Raw genomic sequence first — 20,578 nt, 5'->3', positions numbered from 1 at the left:
AATATGCATGTATATACGTGTACGTATATATTGCTTGCGCGTCCTGTCTTATATGCCACTCTATCATCATCAAACTAATTTTACATGACAATAACCATCTTCTACTATATGGACGATCATAGACGGTTATAGCATTGTACTATAATCTCACACGCGTGTGGAGCACGAGCATGAACCAATTAAAGAAATGATTCATGAAATATGTGCGCGGCCTTGAATCATATGCTGCTCTGCGGTCTACTTCCAACGTCATCTTCGTTATATGCGGTCAGTACGTCGTGTGCGTACCAAGTACACTAGTATCAAAATTCGATTTTCAATAGTGATGTACCTATAATAGGACATTGTTGACTCCAGACCAGAGTACTCTGCTTTTCTACACTTAGCCATCGTATTCGAGCCACCTCGTAGGTCCCGGAGATCAAACGGCCCAGTCTTCGGGGATGACTCTATTCAAGTGGATTCTAAGCTGAACAAATGTACTACTAGGAATATAAAGTAGGTAAAGTTGCAACTGATGCTTAAATGGTGTAATCTGCTGAAGTTCCAAGACGACTAGTTGGCTTGGAGATATCATTCTGGCTCGCGGCCAATAATGCGTGCCGTTGTGTTATTTCCAGTGAACAAATTTTATTGCTGCAGCTCCAAATAATATTATGAAGTCATTGTTAGGAGACATGTAATGGAACTGCTCTCTCCAGCTAGAGAAAATGGCCTTACAAGTCTCGCAAGCTGCCCGTATACATCTATACAGAGTTTATCCTCCAATATTGAGTTATATAAGAAAGTATTCTAGGAAAGAGAAAACAGGACGGTTATCTGCAAGGAGATGTAAGCATTAAGATGCAATGTTAATTATAATTTATAATGTTGGTTATGATTTCATCGATGCGATTGTCAGTATCGTTATGCAGCACCTTTCTAATATAAGAAACAGCGCCAATACGTTTCTGGGATAAATTTATAACGTTCGAATATAGAATAGTCCAAATGCATTGATCCTTGGGTTGGTAATTAGATCAGTGTAGTTACTCTGGTTTGTACGGTTAGTTGCAGGAGATGCACATGCCTGCCTGCTTATGCCGAGGATATTCTCCGAGAGGACGTAAAGGTTACTGGAAAGAGTGAGCTCGACCAGAGAACTGTCCGATTCTCTTTTGCCGGATATTCGGATATTTATGGGGAAAGCATAAACCATTCAATAGGAGAAACAAGGAACAATAGCAATAGCCTTGCTTTTATCTACAGCCTATGGGAGAGCGATTGCTTCCACCTCTACAACGACAATAGTAGCTCAAAACTTCAGGTTTGTAGAGTCGTAATGGCATGGACCTCTATCAGATTGGCAAGCTGATGTATGCCTTCAACTTGGCAAATAAGTAGGCAGCAGCAAGCCATCAGTATACTGAGTCAACTTCAACCCATTCAATGCAAGCCACGTACTTCATACGCATGCCTTTCTTCCACAACAGCGCACTCTGTTTTTCTAATCAGAACGCTTATACTCCGTCTACTTCTCCCTGTGAAGCGCAAAGATGATTAATATCTTTTTTTTTCTTCTTCTCCCTTTGGCTCGACTCTCAAGACTCTGTTACCATTCGCGCCGATAGCCAGAAATGTCGGCCGCGGGGGGCACGCCACAGGCTTGACACCCAGTCTTTAGAGTCCAAAAAAAGACCACCGCTGCTCTGTTCCGGTTCATCCGCTATTATAGGTAGCCCTCCCACTCACAGTGCATGTCGCTGCTTAACTGCACATGCATATACATGGGAGAGAACAGATAAGAAGAAAAAGAAGAAAAAAGATACGCAATCCTCATCCCATGCCAAACAGGCCTTTTCGTCACATATCTCAAACATGTGACAACCATGCCGGAAACAAACCCCCCCTCCAAGAAAGCGAATAAAACAAAAAGAGTTGTCAGCGTCGCACCATCCAGATGCGCCCTTTCTTGGCAACCACGATAGGATTAAAAGTAAGGTTACGCCATGCCCGCTAATGCATGGGAAAGGCATTTAAGGGTGAAGAGAAAGCTTGGAGCTTCTCCAAGTCGTGTGCAGCCAATCGTCTCCATGACTAACGAGGCCAAGCTTTTTCTCCTCTTCTTTCCTCGGCAAAGAAGGCAATCTTGACGCCTTTCAACACATGGCGCCGTTTTTATTATTGTTTTTATTATTACCCCTCTCAACGGCATGGAATCATTGAATTTGCAAGTACGGGAAGGCCTTGTGCTCCCTGCCAGGATAAAGTGTCAAGGTGGTGGTAGCACAGGTGTGCATCCGGAGATGTCCTTTACGCTGATGGAGGGTGATCTAGCTAGTTTTGGACTTGTTTACTTTACTGATGGTCTACATGACTAAAAAAGCATGGCCTGACTCCATATCATGTTCTGTAGGTGCCTCGTCGGCCATTGGAGAGAGCTTGGCTTGTCGTATAGCCCCATGCGCGTCGAGTATAAGTGCAGATACTGCACATGTGCGCAGTCTTGGCTTAGTACCTATTGACTAACAGCCCCGAGTGCCAAGCAAAGAGCGAGACTTGGCTAGTTCTTTTCTCTTTTCTCAATGCTAGTAAGTAGCTTAGTCCTTAGTACATGCAGGACCGCAATATAGCTGCAAGTATCTTGTCCCATACGGAGTGTTGCCCACTCCAATCTGCAGCTCGCTCGTGTATGATATAATCCATACTCCATACGGTGGCTCCTCTAATACCCATAACTTGCTCATGCGATTCGTAAAAAAAGCGATCGACTGCCAGAAAACGGGCTCTGCGCGGGCGATCAACAAAGCGAAGTGCCCGCTGGTGCTTTATTGATCCTCCAGTTGAGCTAAAAATACGCTTGCTATTAAAGTCCACAGACCGGTCCAGTTGGCTGCCTCTCTGCTTACCCTACATTGTCATGATCGAAACTTAATGTTCCTTAGCACGCAGCTATTGGGCGCTCTGCGGGCATCCATTTATAAACCATCCATGTCGTCGAAGTAAGCCTGGATAAGCATACTGCATATGTTGCTTGAGAAAAACCCTCCGGCCAGGCTCGGACTATTCAACACCGGCGAAGGTCTTTCCCGAAGCAGCAGATTGGAGCAGGGTTAAAAAAAAAAAAAGAAAAAAGAAAAAAGAAAAAAGAGGCGTATTTACGTGCGCCGCTACAGTACATGTGCGATATATGATCCCGCACTCGAGCTGTAGGATATCACAATTGAGTGTGTGAAAAAGCCAGCAAAGACAGCTGGTGCCTCTCCCAGAGCAGGCATCCACATAGCACGCCTGCTAGCGAGAGGCAGCATTACAAATTGGCTTCTATCTCGCCTTTAGCACGTCGCGAGTAAGCACCCGAGCCCAAGGCGTGTTGAATTAGTCCTGCCTGCTGGGGGTCACGAGCCCTTGCGCTGAAGCAGACCAATGAATTAACCTTATGCTAGAGACGAGCCCGGCGCTGAGACTAGTGCCGTGCTCAAAAGGTCGGATAATCGGACCTTGAATGCGTCGCGGCCTGTGCTGTGCCCATTTCTCTCTGCTTCTTGTCTTCTCTGCTTCTCTGCTTCTCTGCTGCAGCACACACTGTGTGTCTAGAACTGGGACTGGGTTCGTATTACGTACCACCCGAGGGAATCGCTGCTTAATCAGACGCCGACAAGTGGTAAAAAGACGCCTTGGCTGTCGTCGTGATACGCGGAAATGAAGCTCGACAAAGCACTCCGTAATCCGTCCATTGTCCGGTCCAGCTGCTATGATTAGAATACGCTGCCAAGCTCAGGATCAGCAAGGCTCGGCGTCTTTAGCACTGGCCAATGCCACGAGACGCCCTTGCCATGGCCGTCGCCAAACTCCACACCCCCTCTCCCTGCGAGCCAAGTCGGCAAGCACGGCATCTTAGATTTGCGCCAAGTGCTTCAGCGGCTCCACCGATGGCAAGCCACCGTTTCCACCGCGACTGGCGAAGAGGAATGGCGACAAGGCGCCAGCTCTGGGCCATTTTGCATGCTTGAAACCCGCTGCAGCGAGCGCAGGCAAGGCGCCGTGATGCGCGGGGAGGCGCCTTCGAAATCAAATCCACGCGCGCACCATCTGACGCCGCCGAATGCATGCTGGAAAAGGCATTCATATAGCCACGCCCTTTGCCCTTTGCAGATGGGAGTAGTTGCCGTGCCAAGCATAGTGGCTGACAACGCTTAAATTCATGCTTAAACGCGCAAGCTTGGCTTTAGGGTGGAACCGCCGCACAAATGAAGAAAATAAAAAAGAAAGCAAAAGACACTTTTTCCCCGGCCGACTTTTCCGTAGCGTCCCCACTCAGCACTCAGCTGCGTCCAATAACGGCTGACGTTTCCACCAAGTTTTATCCACCCCGGTCATTCTCAATGACCTTCTTTCCCATCCTCTATGGCTGCTCTTCTGTTGCCTGCAGCCGCAGCTGTCCAGTTTCTGCTTTGCCAAGGCGCAGAATTGCTGAATGGGAGCTATTGCATGTAACAGCTTGCACTCTGTACAGCATACTGCAGGCTATAACGACCGCGAGGGGAATGGGTCGAGATAAGATCCCCCCGGCCAATTCCCTGTCTGTCTGGAGACGAACATGCTGGGAGGTGCTACAGAATGTTCATAGTAGCATCACATAGTGTGTCGTAAAATTGAGAATTCAGCACGAGCTTGTCTTTTCTCAAACAGGGTCATTCTTTTCCAAGGAGAGATACAAGTATGCTACGTAGCATACAGTATGTGCCAGGTTTCTCCCCTAGGCCGCCAGAGACGGGATGCGGGCCCTGGATCGCCAATCTTGGCTTGGCAAAACGGCCGCTCAAAGATTTTCATCAAATTTCGCGTCGAAGCGAAAAGTATTAGTAGTAACTAACTGGGCCATTTATAAACGAAAGACGATCAAAAGACAAAAAAAAAAAAAAAGATATCGAGATGCACATCTCGGCGCCTTGAGAGATTGGGAAGGTCATCTGTCTTGCACTTTCCCAGTGAAGCAAGCCCAGTTCCATTTTCTGAAACCCAGACTGTGGGATGGAAGCGATGTGGAAGCCGATTACCCGGACGGCAGGCCGATCAAGAGTCTAGACTAGCAGCTTATCAGTGTCGCCTGTTGGACCCAAAAAGGCATATGTTGGATGGCTTCGCACTGTGCGCTGCTGATCTGTCGCTCGCTTATTACTGCAGATTAGGAAACGAAAAAGAAAGCCCGCGTCCTTCGTATCCAAGCGCATGTCGATTTTTAGAGTTAATTTCCATGTCGCGTTATATCTTATGCACCTTCATCTGTCCCCTTGATCCTCTTTTCTCTGCCTTGCAGAGCCAAGAACGAAAGCGTGTCTTAGCACTCATCCAGCCCTTTCGAGGGCCGCCGCAGCCGGCTCGGCGTGCTGATGGCGACGTCATTACGGGGCGCTGAGAGGGAAAAGGCACTGTGGTGCTTCTTTCCTCGTCGGTATCCCTCTAGGCCCGTTCCGGCGACTGACTAGGGGCGTGCGCCTATCTCCCGACACCCCAAGGCAAGGCTGGCCGTCTGAACCGAATCTCGCGCGCCTTGCTGACCAGCCGCGGCGTATCTGTCGTCACGTCATTTACGTGCCCTTAGTCGCATGCATTATTGTTTGCTTGCCTCCTCTTTTGGAGGGGGGCATGCCAGCAGCGCCAGTGGCATGGATAAGCATGTTTGAACCAAAGGGAAGAGGAGCGTAGGTACATGCTGTACGTACTTTGCTTGCACATCAATGAGCAGCGCAATCTCTCGAGAGATTTTAGATACGCCATAATGGCAGAGGCGCTGATCTTGCACTTTGCCAATTCCCTCTACGGGCCTAGTGCAAACATGCTTACCCGTTAACCTCATGGGATCGGCACAACGTCTCACATTGCCTGTCTTGCCTGGGCAAATGCTTAGCACAAGGCATAAATCAAAGAAGCATCAGAAAGAAGAGGTGGCCCGTGCCTTATGGATATCGGCACCATTCTCCATCGCGAAACAGCCCACGCGGCAAATAACTCCCGAAGACGCTCCCGCAACTGCCTGGGAAAGCCTTTTTCCCCTTCTCGAACGGAAAAATATCCTCTGCCTCTTATAGTAGATAGCATGTAGTACGCTCGTACATAGCCCCAAGGCATTACGTGGCCAGCTCTGTGCTTGTGCTCCGGCCACATTTTCTACAATAGGTAGGCTGCATGGACAGATAGTATCTGCTAGTATAGCTCTAGCTGGGGGAGGCTGGTTTGATTTGCCGCTTCAAGGTATAATACCTCTACCACTACTCAGGCTCTATACTTTGGTCGCCGATTTTTCGGACAATTCGATATCGTGGGGAAATGGCGAACCGTAGGAGATGCAGGTTCAGGTGGTAGTCCGAATACATGCAAGCATTAGCAGGAGGCTATCCACGTCCTACTAGTAGCTTGTGCCTGTATAGGAGTAGTTCCTGGAGCCGAGTAGCCGCCTGGAGATCCTCCTTCCTTGTATGGCTGTCAGTTACTGACCTTATGCGACACCTTAATTTCTATGGCCTAATCCGTCTAGCGACTGGTCAAGCTGTACCAGGAATATGGGATGAAGCGAGAGGATTGAATATCGCCTATGTGATGGCGCAATCTTGAGTCTTGAGTTTTGGCCGGAAAATCGCAGCTGGCGAGATCGACTCCCCCTTTCCTCTTTCCATCTCGTAATGACTGTTGCTAAGAATAGACGCTTCTCGTCCCTCCTTGGCTCCCACAGCGATTAAAGGAGACCAGACAATTCTCGTATAAGAGCATTTGCTTCGTCACGAAGCCCGTATTTGGGTAGAACGGCACGTATACTGCGACTGTATACGCATGCGCTCGTCGGAAGTTCGGCCCCTCAAGCTCCGGTGGATTCTCAAAAAGGCCCCATCGGCCAGAACAAAATGGCCTCGGGATGTGGGAAATCGAGAGGGAAAAAGGGCCCCCAGTGGATAGCAGGCGCCGAGTAGTGTCGCTAGAATAGCCCGAAGCACGAAAGCGCAGATGAGATAAAAGGATAAAAACCCAAACGCAATCAAAGTTTCTGCACGGCCCCCCCTTCATCGGCAGCTACGGCACTTGGTGCTCTGGAGAAGCGACTGTTAGCGCTCTGTGAGGGATGAGGCCAGATAGCCGCAAAAAGCCGCAATACCCGTGGAGTTACCTTGCCAGCCGCTGTTAAATTGCTAGCAGCGCATGTACACGCTTGGCCGCATCGCCGAGAAATCCAACGTGGGATGGCAATCTATTGTCTTTTTTAATTAATCTATTATACGCTCGCCTTGGCTAGATCGCCATTGATTTCCCTACCTATGCAGCAGTCACACGGACCTGAAAAGGGTAATGGATGAATAACGCCATTCTTCTTTTTGGTAACCTTTTTCTTTGTTTATTTTGCCTCATTACTTTATTTGACGGATGTTTTACTTTACTTTATCTCACTTCAACGTCGCTGAGATTAAGCATGGCGGCGTGTCACCCAAAAAGCATCCCTAGCACCACCTATAGCCGTAGACTAATATGCCGTTTAATGCGGTGCAACTGGATCTGTTATCGCCCGTAAAATGGCAGCAGTCAGTCGTCAAGCCTCAACAACGCGTAAACCTCCCCAGCCATGGCCAAGGAGAAGGGGAAAAAAAGCCCTCGTGCCGATTTATCCAGAATATCGGCTCCTGGCACGGGCTCTTCTTTTTTTAGGGGCTGCTACTATTAGGGGAGGCGCAGAAAAAGTGCACTGAGAATAGAAAAAAAAAAAAAAAGTACACAAGCTCACGCCCTCCTCAAACACAAACTATTCACTTCAGCGGGCAAAACGGCACCGGGGAGAAAAGAGAATAGAAGGGGAAATAAGGGAAAAAAAAAAGGGGAGGGGGTGTCCGCAGCAGGAATTGAAGGAACAGGACGATTCCTAAAAGATTGCTACAGTAAACGGCAAACGAGCAGGGAATCCTTGTCGCGAATTGGCGCTATGTAGTCAGTGGCGGCAGGCTAAGCCTTTTCGTCAGCGAGTATTGAAAATAAGCTTAGGAGGAATTCTATGACCTTATTATACCGCCAGTCCCGTAGCGGCGCGGCGCTGATTATGCACGAGGACATAGCGTTTGGTGAATACTGTGGTGGTGGTGGTTCTTTTCTTCTTCTTTTTTCCTTATTCCCTTCTTGTGCAATGAGAATGAGGAAGAACGCGTGAATGCGTGGCTGTGTTGATGACGATGATGATGCGAAAACAACAACTCTGGGCTGTCCACGTACGCGGGCTCGGGCTCGGAACTCGTGGCTCTGCACTTCTCGACATCGTCTCCCGCTCTTGTGTTGCTGGCCAAATGACCATTTCTGACAAGCCGATGCCGCCCATCCCGTCGGAGGCTTGCTGGTGCTAGTAGTATTAATCATGCCGTGCGGTTTAGTCCTTGTCCTCTCTCGGCCCGGCGGCAGAAATTGAGACCGAGGCGTGTCAGTCAAATAAGAACAACTCACTACAGCGAGGTAATCTTGCAAAATCTGGGTTGCTCCCATCTCCGAACAAAAAGAATGGGGAGGGGGGGTTCGCCAACACGAGTCATCGTCTCTGGCAAGCCCGGCACCGAACAACCGGACTTTTTGAGGAGCCCTTTTTAGGGTTGGCAAATTCCCTTTCTCTTCTGTCGCCTTGGCGCACAGCTGATAGAATCCCGCGCATTATTCCCGGTGTCTAGCAAGTAGCCAAGTGCCAAGACTACAATGCTAGGACGCTGGGTCTGTTCTTCTGTACACCCCACACCGGCCGTGTGTCGTCCCTTAATTGCCGTCTTTTCCATGGTGGCCAGGCTGTTGGTGACCAGGCCGCGCAGAGTTGCGTTTTGGCGATTTGCTGGACGTATTTGTAAAGAGACAAGGAATGACATGGTACGAGTGTGAGATGCGATGAGATGAGATGAAGATGCCGATATCTCTAATCAGCCCTTTCTATGGGTTTTTTTTTTTCGCCTTTGTTTCTTTGTCTGTATAATACGCTTTGTCACTCATTAAACTGCCTCGCTCTTCTACTATGACAGGGGACTAAAGAGTTGTCATTCTTTCTAAGAAGCGGCACGCCCAACCTTTATTTTTATGTTTTAATTTTTCCCCCTTGTACTTTGCTGTCCCAACCTTACGGAACTGGGCGAAATAAGCCGGAGGATTCACCCAGGCGGCAAGAAACTGTTGCTGTACATGACAGACTGGAGAACGAAGCCGATTTCCGCCACACATATTGAGCCAACAGGGCAAGACGGCGCTCGGCACGCAAGCCTGGAGGCTAACACGGCAAGTGAGAAGCCGTTTTTTTTTTAACATGATTACTACAGACACTTGATGAGACTATTTGTATAAGGTATGCACTGATTGCATTGTACTTTGTACTCCGAAATGCTTGCGGAATTCGCTGCTGAGTGAAGTAAAGGACACGAGTACAGTTACCAGCGGATATACCTGAACAAGGACGACAAGAGGATATCTCTTTTCCTTCGTCTTTTGCATTCTTTTCCCACTCATCTTGCGTTCTGTCTTTGTTAAGTGAAGAAGAGAAAAAGCGAAAAGAAGAAGAAAAAGAAAAGCAAAAAAAAAAAAAAAAAAAAAAAAAAAAAAAAAAAAAAGTAAAGAAAGGATGCTTATATGTTTAAATATAGATGTCTTTGTTGTGCGGCGCTCAGTCGCGTGCACAAACGTGGATTCCAGCAACACACTGTACAGAGTACAAGTGTCTTTTTCCACAGCGGCCATCGCTACTCCGCATCCAGCGCTCCTGCATCGCCAGACAGCCACCTGAAGCACCAGCAAAATAGGCAAAGATACGTGCACCTCTTAGCAGGCAAAAGAAGCGCCGAATCTCCCCAAAAATTCCCAGCCAGCGGCCACCTGAGACCTGCCCGCTACCGCCACCCCCCCGACGCCCCCCCAAGCCCACCGTACCCCACAACGTCCCTGCGTCTACGAGCCGATTTATCCATCCATGACCACACCCTGCGCACTTGGCTGGCCCAACCTTAATTCTCCCTCTCTCCTCCATCTTTTTTGTCTTCTTCTTCTTTTTTACCTTTTGAGGCTTATATGTGCTAGTTTTAACCTTGTTCCGTGTGCAGACTCATCCGTTTCCCCCGAATTTCACTTCGGCGTGACGACAAAGGCGCAACAGACGACGTGGTTCTTTCAACGGCCATTGCAGAATAACTATATTGCAGCGGCCTTATCCTTTCTTCTACTTCTCACTTGTTGGCTCTTCCGCCGTCTTTATATATATATATACCTTGTACCTATATATATATATATATATATACGCTCCATTGTTCTAGGTGAGCCTCCCATCTTCCCTTTGTCCCTCCATCTCCTGCCTTTTCCTGGCCTCCTTTGCGACGACATCCGCGTGCCTCCACGGCAAAACCTGTGGTTTTGTTTCCCGAGGCTGCCTGCATGGATCTAGTGTTCCCATACTGAGGCGCTGGCTGTACGCCCTTTGTGCTTTCCGTCTCAGTCTCTTCGCCTTGAGCGGGCTGTATGACAGGGGGAAAGGTGAGAAAGGAAAACAAAGAGCAGAAAGAAAAAGTAGAAAGAGAAGAAAGGCTTTGGGAGAGCTCGGTCTGCCACCTCAGGGCCCATGGAATGTGTGAGAATGCGGTCCTGTGCACGGCGTAACCAGGACGTGCCGGGAGCCAGCCAATGGCCAGTTACGACGTCCATGGGACCGCAAACGCATCCATCCTTTTGTCGTTGCAAGTGCTCCGTCGGCACCGCCGTCAAATCAGACAAGAAAGGGCCAAATGGAAGAACTCACTGGACCAGGCAAGGCCTTGGCCGTTGCTCTATCGAGAGAATTCTATCCTCTGCATTTAGTGTGCTACTTTGTTTAGCGGGTCTACCGACTCTCCCATCCTGAGCCAAGGAGCACATAATGATGCAGACAGGCCCTCTTTGATCTCTGATGGAGCATTTTCTCTCCTGTCGAATTTCCTTCCCTTACCTTTCAAAACCCTCACTCATTCATTTCTGATAGCATCTTCATCTTCAAAAATCCCCGCGTGTAACAAACTAACAACCATATTCGTAGTGCCATTGACCAAAAAACAAGGCTATAACTCAGCTCTATCGGTGACGCATCTACCGTCTTGCTTGACAGTAGTTGACATACTTAAACGGCCAACGAGAGAACACTCCAGACTCGTGTGTCTGAGTGATCCGGCCCTCTTTTTACCATCATCAGGGGAGGAATCGTCCGTTAAATCGGACAACTGGTCTATCACATGTACAAAACAGACTCAATAGCGTCGGAGAAGATGGAGACGTACCACGGTTATGTACGTACTCCAGCTGATGCCATCAAGCTGTTCGAGGCTTGCCGGCTGGGACTTCTACCTCGCGTGCAACGACGACTCTCAGAAAAGGAAAGACAATCTATCAGATCCGGTTCGGTCTTTGTATGGGATGAGCGGGAAGCTGGCATGAGGCGCTGGACAGATGGCAAATCATGGAGCGCCAGCAGAGTATCCGGAAGCTTTTTGACGTACCGCGAAATGGAAGGGAAGCGAGGAGGCGGTTTTGGTGGAGGGAGACGAGGCAACGGCAAGACGCCCGAATCTGGTCGCGGTAGTGACGAGGACCATGACGATGGCGAACCTGAAGGATACCGATACAAGGCCGATGGACTTATGAAGCAGTCTTTCAGCATCACGACATCGACCGGCCAGCACCTGCACTTGATATCCTACTATTCCCGACCACAGCCTGGACAACCAGAACTGCCACAACCGACCACCGATCCAACTTTGCGGGGAATCGTACCTGTTAAAGGCATGTATCCTGAGTCTAGCATGGGCGAGACAAACCAGACTCCTGCTCTTACCAGGGCCCCAATGCAGCAGCCGTACATGATTGCTCCTCAGCATCACCACGCTCATCCAGGACATCAGCCATACGCCCCTCATTATGCGCAGCCAGGCTACGGATGGCCTCCATCGCCAGTTGCTACACCTCCGTATGGACATTACGCTCCCGCGCCTTATCCTCCTGCTGGTCACCATCTCCCTCCGCCTTACGCCTCGCCAGCCCCCCCTCCGCCAGCACATCATGGCTATATCACAGCAGCTCCGCCGCCACCTCATCACTATGCACACGTTCCGCCGCCATCTCTCAATTACGAACGCACTTCATTGCCTCCTCTGCAAAACCCCCCGAAGCCAACGTCTGGGCCTTTGTACCACAGCCAGCCATATTCACAAGGACCCACTCCGCCGCGAATCCACGATTCTCCTCACCAACAAACGTTACAAGCCGCTGCTCAAGCTGCCATTGGTGACTCTCGGGCATTGAATGATAAGAAACCACAGGGCCCTCTACCAGCCCTGGGCCCAATTGCCAACGGATCTGGTGCTCCTCAGCACAATGGTCTACACACGCCTCCAAACCGAACAATGAGCGCTAGTCCACCTCAGAGTTCTCATTTGGAGATGCACAGTACTAGCGGCAATAAGGCGAGCTTATCTGCTCTATTGCACCCCACTCCAGCTCAAACTGCTGAATCTGGTGCAAATGGCAGCGCTCACAGCAGCCCAAGAACCGGTAACGTCACTCTCGCAGAAAAGGGTGGCGCGAGCGAAGATGCGCGAGCACTGAGAATGCTTGATCGAAAGTTCTGCATCTAGAATGATTGTAGATCTGAACTTCACTACCCTTCTTTCTTTCTTCCTTTTTCTTCTTCCCCTTTTCTTACTTTTTTTTTTTTTTTCATTTAAACAAAAAAAAAATCCACCATAAAAACACAAAAACTGCTCTTCGTCTCTATACTTATTTTCTCTCTCTTTCATTCGTATAGAAATACTAGGGCTTTGGGAGTTACGATTCTGTTGTTATATCTGATCTGATGCATTGTTCTGGCGTCTAAAGGAGGAGCTAGCGATATGTCTATTTGGACCTGGGATTGGCTGGACTTTTGGGCCGGTGGGAAACTAGGAAATGGCCACAACGGGGGGATTCGGCCTCGCTGAAGGGAAGAAGGTTATTTGAGTTTACAGGGAAATATTCGGGCTGAGTTTAGGAGTTTGTTCTTTTTGAGTACTGTATATAAGATAGCTGGTAGGGAAGAGAGCTATTCTTTACTATTTCGATTGAGTTTCCTTGATATCTGACGTGGCTGTGCTTGCGTAAAGTGATGTTGGCAATTGGTAATAATCTAAGTTGTTGCCTGACCAACTCTCGTTATAATTTTATTTTACATCTGGTTCAACAAATTATTTTACACGCAACTATACATGGCTTTCAACCTCGCATCGGTGATATGGTGTCTGCTTACATTTAGACGTTTCGGTCCTTTGTTTCAGCCATCTACTTTATCATTATGGTTTCCCAACGGCATGTTCCGCTATTCCAGAGAATGAAAATTACGAATATATATGCTTTGTTGAGCTTGGATCTTTGGTCCTTTGCGGTATACACTACGTACGCTTTTTTCTTATCCTTCCAAATTTTTTTAATTTTTTTTTTTTCAGCGTGTTATAATCCTGAATAAAGTGGCCGTAATTATATATAGCTGCCCTATCTCAGTCCATGTTACAATTTGATTGTCAAAGTTGCTGCCGCAAAAGAAAACGCCAAAAAGTAGAGCCATCATCCCCATGTCATGCCATTATAAGTGATATAACTTACTATGTCGTTCGTACTGTATAGTATTGGCCGCTAGTGGATAAATAAGCAAAACGCAGTCGAAATTGACGGGAAAGCATAACTCGGTAGCATAATCTGTGGGGACCCTTTCTATCAAAGAGGCCGCGTCATCCCCCATTTTGCGATTATTTGACACCATCCGTATTCGGCCAAACCTGTGTGAGCCCGCGGCAAGGAAATGCCGGGAGAGGGGAGACGGGGTGCGAGTTGGGGCAGAGGGGCGTGTTTTAATTTGCACAGGGCAGGGAACAGGATGGGGAAAGACAAAAGTTAATTAAGACAGACAGATATAGTCTATGCAATAAATAGTTTGCGAAAAGAGAGAGAAATTGAGGAGAGAGCGCACTTTGGCCCGAGTTGTGTGGGCTGTTCTGGGGATATGATTGTTTTCTGTCGTTTATGCATGCGGGTGGTGGCTTAATGTTGAGTACGGCTAGCAGTAAAAGTAGGTTCTTCGTAAATTTAATAAGCTTATGAGGCGAAACAAGAGGCTTGAGATTGTTGGGTTGCATTTTCTCCGCAGCCTTACTTTTATATCAATTAAACCCAAGACAAAAAGATTTATGCACCTTGTAGTGCCGGAATGGCTATTTTATTTTCTCTTCAAAGAAACTGCATGTGTGCTTTAGCGGAAAGCCATTTTTTGGTGTTTTTACTTTTTGCATCCAATGCTGCTGCTGTATGTATGTATCCTTTTAGCTGCTTTCACTACTGCGCGAAGCGGATCCGGTACCGAGACTGAAGGTTCACGATGGAATTAACTCTAATGGACGACACGTGGAGAAGCTTCTTCGAGAGGTTCCTCCCTTCCTTGTTTTATCCTAACTGTAATTACACCTCTCTCTAAGGAAGGTTTAAGCGCGGGCTTACTTTCTGAGAAGCTCACGCAAGCAGATCGGCAGGAAGCTTAAGTCGAGTAAGCTCTTGGACAAAGCATACGCCACAGCTATATCACTTTGAGAGAAGAGGGGGAGAGAAAAAAAAAAATGACGGAATAATTTCTTTGAAGAAAACTATACAGAGAGATTCTGTTACTGCCACTATACATATTAATAAGAATAAAAAGAAAAGTTAATTAAATTTATGATGGGAACAAAAAAATAAAAAGACAAAAAATTGAACCCCTTCAATCTGAGAATTTATAGGAAAAGCCCAATGCGGGGGTCGAACCCGCAACCTTGAGATTACAGAACGTGTGTCTTAAGAGTCTCACGCTCTACCGATTGAGCTAACCGGGCAATCACGTGATTGATAACCAATCAACTGTCCCAGTTGAGCTGAGGGAGCTCGTTGGACGGATCGGCCGTATTTCTATATATAAGCCTTATGCTACAGCCTTCCTGCTACTTGCCTGTAGAAACCTGTATTTCCTTATCCTTTGCTGTTTCTTTTCTCTTTTCTTATGTAACTAGACGCGCTGCGCAACGGTTATAAGGCCGATACTTGCGGCAATTAGTAATTAGCTTACTTGATATTTAGCTGGGCTTGAAGAAACGAGCCTATGTAAAAGGGATTAAGATTTTGGTTGACTCCAGCCGACCTCATTGCCCGCTGGGGACTATGCATGGGTAAAAACAAACAGACAAAACAGTCAAAAGGCGTCAAAAAAGAGACATCATTGGCAACTCTACTGGCTGATAATAATAATATACTCTACCTGCCCTAATTTATCGGTAATTAACCAAGTAATTGAATAGTTCTCGTCAACACAGCGCCGAGTTTGCATCAGCTAAGACAAACACATACAATATAAATTCATTTATGTACGATAGCTTCGTCTATCAGCTATCTTAAGATCATTCATGGCTTCGTCACAAGCTACTATATGTCGTTATTAAGGTGATCTGAGTATCCTTTAAGTTCCAATAGTTAGCCTTGCTGTTTCCCTAAAGCATAAAGTCCGAAGTTTGAGGCAAGGGGGTTTCATAACATCGAAGATGTCGAGAAACCTCATCTATAATTTCTTCAAGGCCACTTGATAACCGTGTCACTTTCTCTATTAGCTGCCGCCTTTATCTTATCAAGGCAGAAATTTATATAGTCTGCGTCTGCGTCTGCTTATGCGTAGCGTTTGAGGTTGACGGTATAACTCCGTCTATTTGTCTCCTGTTTCTCGCGTCTATAGAGCAATCTGTTAGTTGCCGTACATGGCCTTGAGAAACGGAGAGAGACAAACGGGCTCGGCAGTATCGAGAATTACTCAGCGCCCAATTTGTGCAACCTGGTTTCACGCATCTGATTGCTGGACCGGGTATGTTGAATTGGTTTCTACGATGAGAAATAGATCAAAATTAATTGAGCCTGATTCCACTGACACTCTCCGTTGTAATAGGCAAGAATCAAACCGAATAATTGTGAGCCACCTGTCTTTTTTATACATGGCTGCGGCACTCCGACTGACGTTGGGCGGCTGTCACATGTGTTTCCAATAATAAACGCCACACCGGAACGATTAATTAAAATTGATTCGTTTACAAGGAAGCACAACATCTATATCCATGTTTCCTGACGTGGTCTTGTCCACTAGATTTGTTGAACAGCGCGCAGAGCAAAACTTTGTGCTGCCGTAAATGCAAAACGGATTGGTGTACGTCGTACACGCAGTATAAGGAGCTGAGCGTTATTAATTAAGATCTTTTATCAGTAGTAATCAAGAAAATAAACCGGAAGAGCTGCATGTAACCTGCATATACTACCTACAAACGCGAGCGCTCAGACCTAGCGCGAAGTGAATTTATGATGAGAGAGAATTTCTACCCGTACCTATATTTCGCAGCCGTTACTGACACGGCTGAGGGAAAAAAAAAAAAAAAAAAAAAAAAAAAATATTGCAGCCAGTCGCTGCCTACCTCCAATCTGCAAAAGAAGAGTTCAATGTAGCTTGAAGGCCGTTTCTTCATAACTGTGCTTCAACATCCACAGACTCAGCACCAAGCGGGACTCCGAGCTCAAGTTCCTAGCTACTCCTTTCATGAATATTAACAACTTTATCTCCTCCATATCTTCAACACACTTGCCAATAATGCCGCTATGGATGTGCGATTTCGAAAATTGTTGCCGACCAGCTGTCCGCAAATCGGGTGACTGTCTGCTCTGCAACCGCCATCTATGCTCGATTCATCTGCTGCCCAGCCACCATACATGCCCTCAGTGGAAGGTTCGTTTTATTTCATCCTGAACCTAGAATATACCTATATATATATTAAACACCTACTAACTAAACACAACAAACAGGATGAAGATGCATATGATCCTGCGGCTGGAGTGGCCAAAGAGAATGAACTCGAGGCGCTCATTGCTAGAATCAACATCCGTGCTCTTGAAGACAAAGCTACTCATTTGCGGCATGGTATATCTTGCTCCATCACCCCTCTTACTAGCCATGACGTGAATTCCCTGATGGGAGGGATGAACTGCCATGTCGAAATTCGCTTTAGTGATGGAATGATATGGATCGCTCGTATCCGAAGGTCTAATAGTAAATCCCCCTCACCGGCAGTGAGAGACTATATTATCCAGAGTGAGGTTGCGACGCTCAAATTCCTTCATCAAACGAATGTACCTGTTCCCAAAGTCTTTGATTTTGCGCTTGAGCAACCAGGCAACCCGGTTGGTGTCGGCTTCATCCTCATGGAGAAGCTACAGGGCAAAGCTCTACAATGGGACACTACAACTCAAGAACAAAAGAAAAAGGTCATGCAGCAAATGACAGACATTTTCATTGAGCTTCACAGATACCCTTTCACTCTACTTGGTTCGTTTAATAATAACGGCACTAGTAGTGAACCTCAGGTAGGTGCAATTGCCCACGAGCTGCTCATGGACTTTGAGCACTCGAAAATGCGCACCATTGGGCCCTTTTCTTGCCCAGAGCAGTATCACTATTCTTTGCTTCAAAAAATCCTGAGTATGATTGTACAAGAAGAGATGTATTCTCAAGTGGCAGTCGACGCCTACTTAATACACATATTTCTCATCGACCTGGTTCCATTAGTGACCTCGTCTTGCTCACAAAATAGCGATACGTTTTTTTATCTAAGGCATACGGATGATAAAGGAGACCACATACTGGTTGATCAAGATTTCAACATCACCGGAATTATCGATTGGGAATGGGCCCAAACCGCTCCAGCCTTTCAAGCTTTTAAATCGCCAACAGGATTCTTGCCAGTCCAAGAGTTTTACGATGGCAGCAACGATCTTGGAGATGACGAGATTGTCTTTGCCCGCCTTTTTGAAGAAAAAGGCCGACAGGATCTTGCCGACTGCGTATGGAAGGGTCGGCTCCAGCATAGATTCGAGTTCTGTTGCGGATACGATCTCGAAGACTGGGATGGCTTTGTAGGCCTTTTTCAGGGCCTTCGCGATGCAGCGGCAGTTGACCAGGGATTGGAATGAGAGGAGTGGAAGGCCGTGGCATTACAACGCTACAAGGATGATTCTGGGCTTCAGCAGCTATTATCTAAGTGCTGAAGCTTGGATATGTTCTATTGCAACGACAGTAAGATAGAGATGATAAGTAGCTAAGAGAGACCTTTTCAGAGCACGGAAATTCCCATCAACAATGTATAGGGGTAGAAGAAACTAATGAACAGGAGCTCAGTCATCACAGCCTAAGCGGCATATAGGCACATGCTACACTCTCAATTATGCTAATCGTTGATCTTTTACTCAAGTTTTACTATCTACAAATATGCTTTTTTAAACTCATATGCTGGAAAAGGAGTGTTCACAAAATGCTGAGAGCATCCCTGTGGTGATCTTCCTTGGTATTCAGTTGTAATGATCCGGCTACATGGAGATCATCCACTTAATTTTTATGCGAAAGGCATCAATGCTCAAAATGCTGATGCTGGTTCTAAGACATCTACCAATGGGATCCCTCCAGAACCAAGCTTCAGCCTGCGTGGAACTATGGCCCCCGGTGGCTTTCCCTTGGAGCAGAGAGTTTTCTGCCACTTTCCCAACATAAATTGCCGAGCTATGTAGCACAGAGGAACAGCATGCGTAATAGCTGCGCATCAGTGTCACGACCCATAAAGCATCACCCTGCACAGCCTGCCACATGCAAATAAAATTCTGCACAGCTGGGTTGAGTTCTCTATTTGTATTTTACAAAGCAAACCCCCCTCCATCAGATTCATCTTGAATCTGGAAAATTACTTTCTAGAACACAAAATGCGCCAGAACGACGGACACTCCACGGGCAAGCGACGCAGCCAGCACCTCATGGAGGCAAAGGCGTCCAAAAAGAGACTCCTATGTTCGGATATATTGGTGCTTCCAACCGAAATTCTACTGCTGATCATAGACAACCTGCCGCTGCCATGGAGGTTTTCTTTGGCTTTAACATGCAAATATTTCACGGAACTGACTCATAGAAGCGCCCTCCCGCGTCTCGAAGGCGAAGAGCTGACTGAATTCCTTTTCACTTTGCAAAAGGATATTCCTAACACGTTTTTTTGCTATTGTTGTCATAAGTTGCGTCTGCTTGACCCCAATCTCAAGTGGGAAAGCCAAGCCCATGCATGGACTCTTCGTGATTTCCGGAATTCATACTGGTTGCCCGATTCATGCAATGCCCAGCACGTCTCCCTTCCGGAAAAGTTTCGGCACTCCCTGTTCAGCACCCAAATCTCCTTTATGGAAGCCAATTTGGTCATGAGTCGACATTTTTACGGTTTCTCTCATGGTATACCTCTTCAGAGCCTAGAACGATACAAGTCATTTGAGCATATCCTCGAATTTGGCAAATGCGTCAGATCCCATAAACCGGGATGCAAGTATCAAAGGTGCACCTGCTTCTATAAACCATGGAGGCGCAGTGGAAAGAAAGATGTCATAAGGAATGGAATCGTCGATCCTAAAACCCAGCTTCCAGGAGAGAGTCTCGAAGCTTTATCAAGGATGAAAAACACCTGGAAATTTTCCCTTCGATACACGCCGAAAATTATTGATGACAAGCTCTTTATTGCCAGATTTTATACAATAGTCGGACCTACAGTGTCTGAAGAGCACATCAAAAGGCTTATCAGAAGTATGTCAATACCAATCTGCCACCATCTCATTTGCTCGGCCTACCCACCGTGTTGTTTACCAAAGCAATACTCGTGCTCTTGTCCATACATTCGATCAGCAGTACCTTATCCTCAGGATGATGGAAAAGCAATCGAATTTGACCCAGAGCAGGATTCGTGCCTATTATGCAGCACAGATTACAACATTACACTCAACCAGGGACCGAGCAACAACGAAACGCACTTGAATATAAGCATTTACCATTGTCTTGGGCCATGCCGCTCCCCAAGCGATAAACTTTGGGATTATTCCGCCGGACCCCTTACACCCTTCTCTCAGATAGTTTTTAAGCAAGATTCTACTCTTGAGAACCACTCCCAGTTCTCCGGGGGTGCCACAGACTTTTTTGGGTCTGATGTTTTTGAAGACCATTTCAGGTCATGGGAACGGTATCAGTTGCAACAACAACTTTGGTTTCAGGAACTTAAATCTCGCGTTCCAGAATTAGACCGTGGAAGTATCCGGCGAAAATGGCACGAAGCAGCATGAGTTAAAAGATAAAAGATGAAGTTGTGATTTGACGCACCGTACGGTAGCGGATGGCCGCCAGCTGGCAAAGTCACAACTAATCGCACAGCAAACTCGCAAGGAAGTGAATGGTGTTTTTTCTTGTCCTAAGACTCGTGGTTTGAGGCGGCCTGGGCTGAGGATCGAAATCATCGCCCATATGTTGGTTCACACAGATGTGGAGGGAAAAGCACTTCAAAGAATATACTCGCCAGACTCTGAGTAAAATTTTTGAGAAGGAAAGAGAAGTTCAATGACTAAAAAAGTTCCAATCATTGTTTAAATATGTGTCAAGATACCCAATATAGTAGCCAAGTTACATAAATCAAGGTTACCTCGTCGAGCA

At 47.0% G+C, this 20,578-nt stretch overlaps 5 protein-coding genes and 1 non-coding gene across 6 annotated transcripts; 3 read left to right on the top strand and 3 right to left on the bottom strand.

Annotated features, from left to right (window-relative positions):
• Positions 1-3,737: 3,737 nt before the first annotated feature.
• TrAFT101_003091 (uncharacterized protein) lies at positions 3,738-3,979 on the bottom strand (the record flags this gene model as incomplete). Its single annotated transcript, XM_024903498.1, has 2 exons — positions 3,738-3,847; positions 3,910-3,979. 2 exons carry the CDS (start codon positions 3,977-3,979, stop codon positions 3,738-3,740), a joined length of 180 nt encoding a protein of 59 aa, XP_024764220.1.
• A 3,572-nt stretch (positions 3,980-7,551) lies between these two features.
• Positions 7,552-8,493, bottom strand: TrAFT101_003090 (uncharacterized protein; the record flags this gene model as incomplete). The annotated part of the gene is made up of 2 exons (XM_066126777.1): positions 7,552-7,677; positions 8,455-8,493. The coding sequence occupies 2 exons, from the start codon at positions 8,491-8,493 to the stop codon at positions 7,552-7,554; spliced, it is 165 nt and encodes a 54-aa protein (XP_065982884.1).
• Positions 8,494-9,606: 1,113 nt separating this feature from the next.
• Positions 9,607-13,079, top strand: TrAFT101_003089 (uncharacterized protein). Its single transcript, XM_024899343.2, has 2 exons — positions 9,607-10,286; positions 11,039-13,079. Exon 2 carries the CDS (start codon positions 11,232-11,234, stop codon positions 12,627-12,629), a length of 1,398 nt encoding a protein of 465 aa, XP_024764215.2. The 5' UTR covers positions 9,607-10,286; positions 11,039-11,231; the 3' UTR covers positions 12,630-13,079.
• A 1,717-nt stretch (positions 13,080-14,796) lies between these two features.
• On the bottom strand, positions 14,797-14,885 carry TrAFT101_003088. Its single transcript has one exon. It is a non-coding gene; the product is annotated as a tRNA-Lys (tRNA).
• Positions 14,886-16,456: 1,571 nt separating this feature from the next.
• Positions 16,457-18,221, top strand: TrAFT101_003087 (uncharacterized protein). Its single transcript, XM_024910920.2, has 2 exons — positions 16,457-16,804; positions 16,882-18,221. Exons 1-2 carry the CDS (start codon positions 16,619-16,621, stop codon positions 18,043-18,045), a joined length of 1,350 nt encoding a protein of 449 aa, XP_024764214.2. The 5' UTR covers positions 16,457-16,618; the 3' UTR covers positions 18,046-18,221.
• A 604-nt stretch (positions 18,222-18,825) lies between these two features.
• TrAFT101_003086 (uncharacterized protein) lies at positions 18,826-20,214 on the top strand (the record flags this gene model as incomplete). Its single annotated transcript, XM_066126776.1, has 2 exons — positions 18,826-19,684; positions 19,787-20,214. 2 exons carry the CDS (start codon positions 18,826-18,828, stop codon positions 20,212-20,214), a joined length of 1,287 nt encoding a protein of 428 aa, XP_065982883.1.
• Positions 20,215-20,578: the final 364 nt, after the last annotated feature.

The sequence above is a fragment of the Trichoderma asperellum genome, chromosome 2, assembly GCF_020647865.1.
Source record: "Trichoderma asperellum chromosome 2, complete sequence".
Classification (NCBI taxonomy): domain Eukaryota; kingdom Fungi; phylum Ascomycota; class Sordariomycetes; order Hypocreales; family Hypocreaceae; genus Trichoderma; species Trichoderma asperellum.
This window is presented reverse-complemented; position numbering and strand designations above follow the sequence as displayed.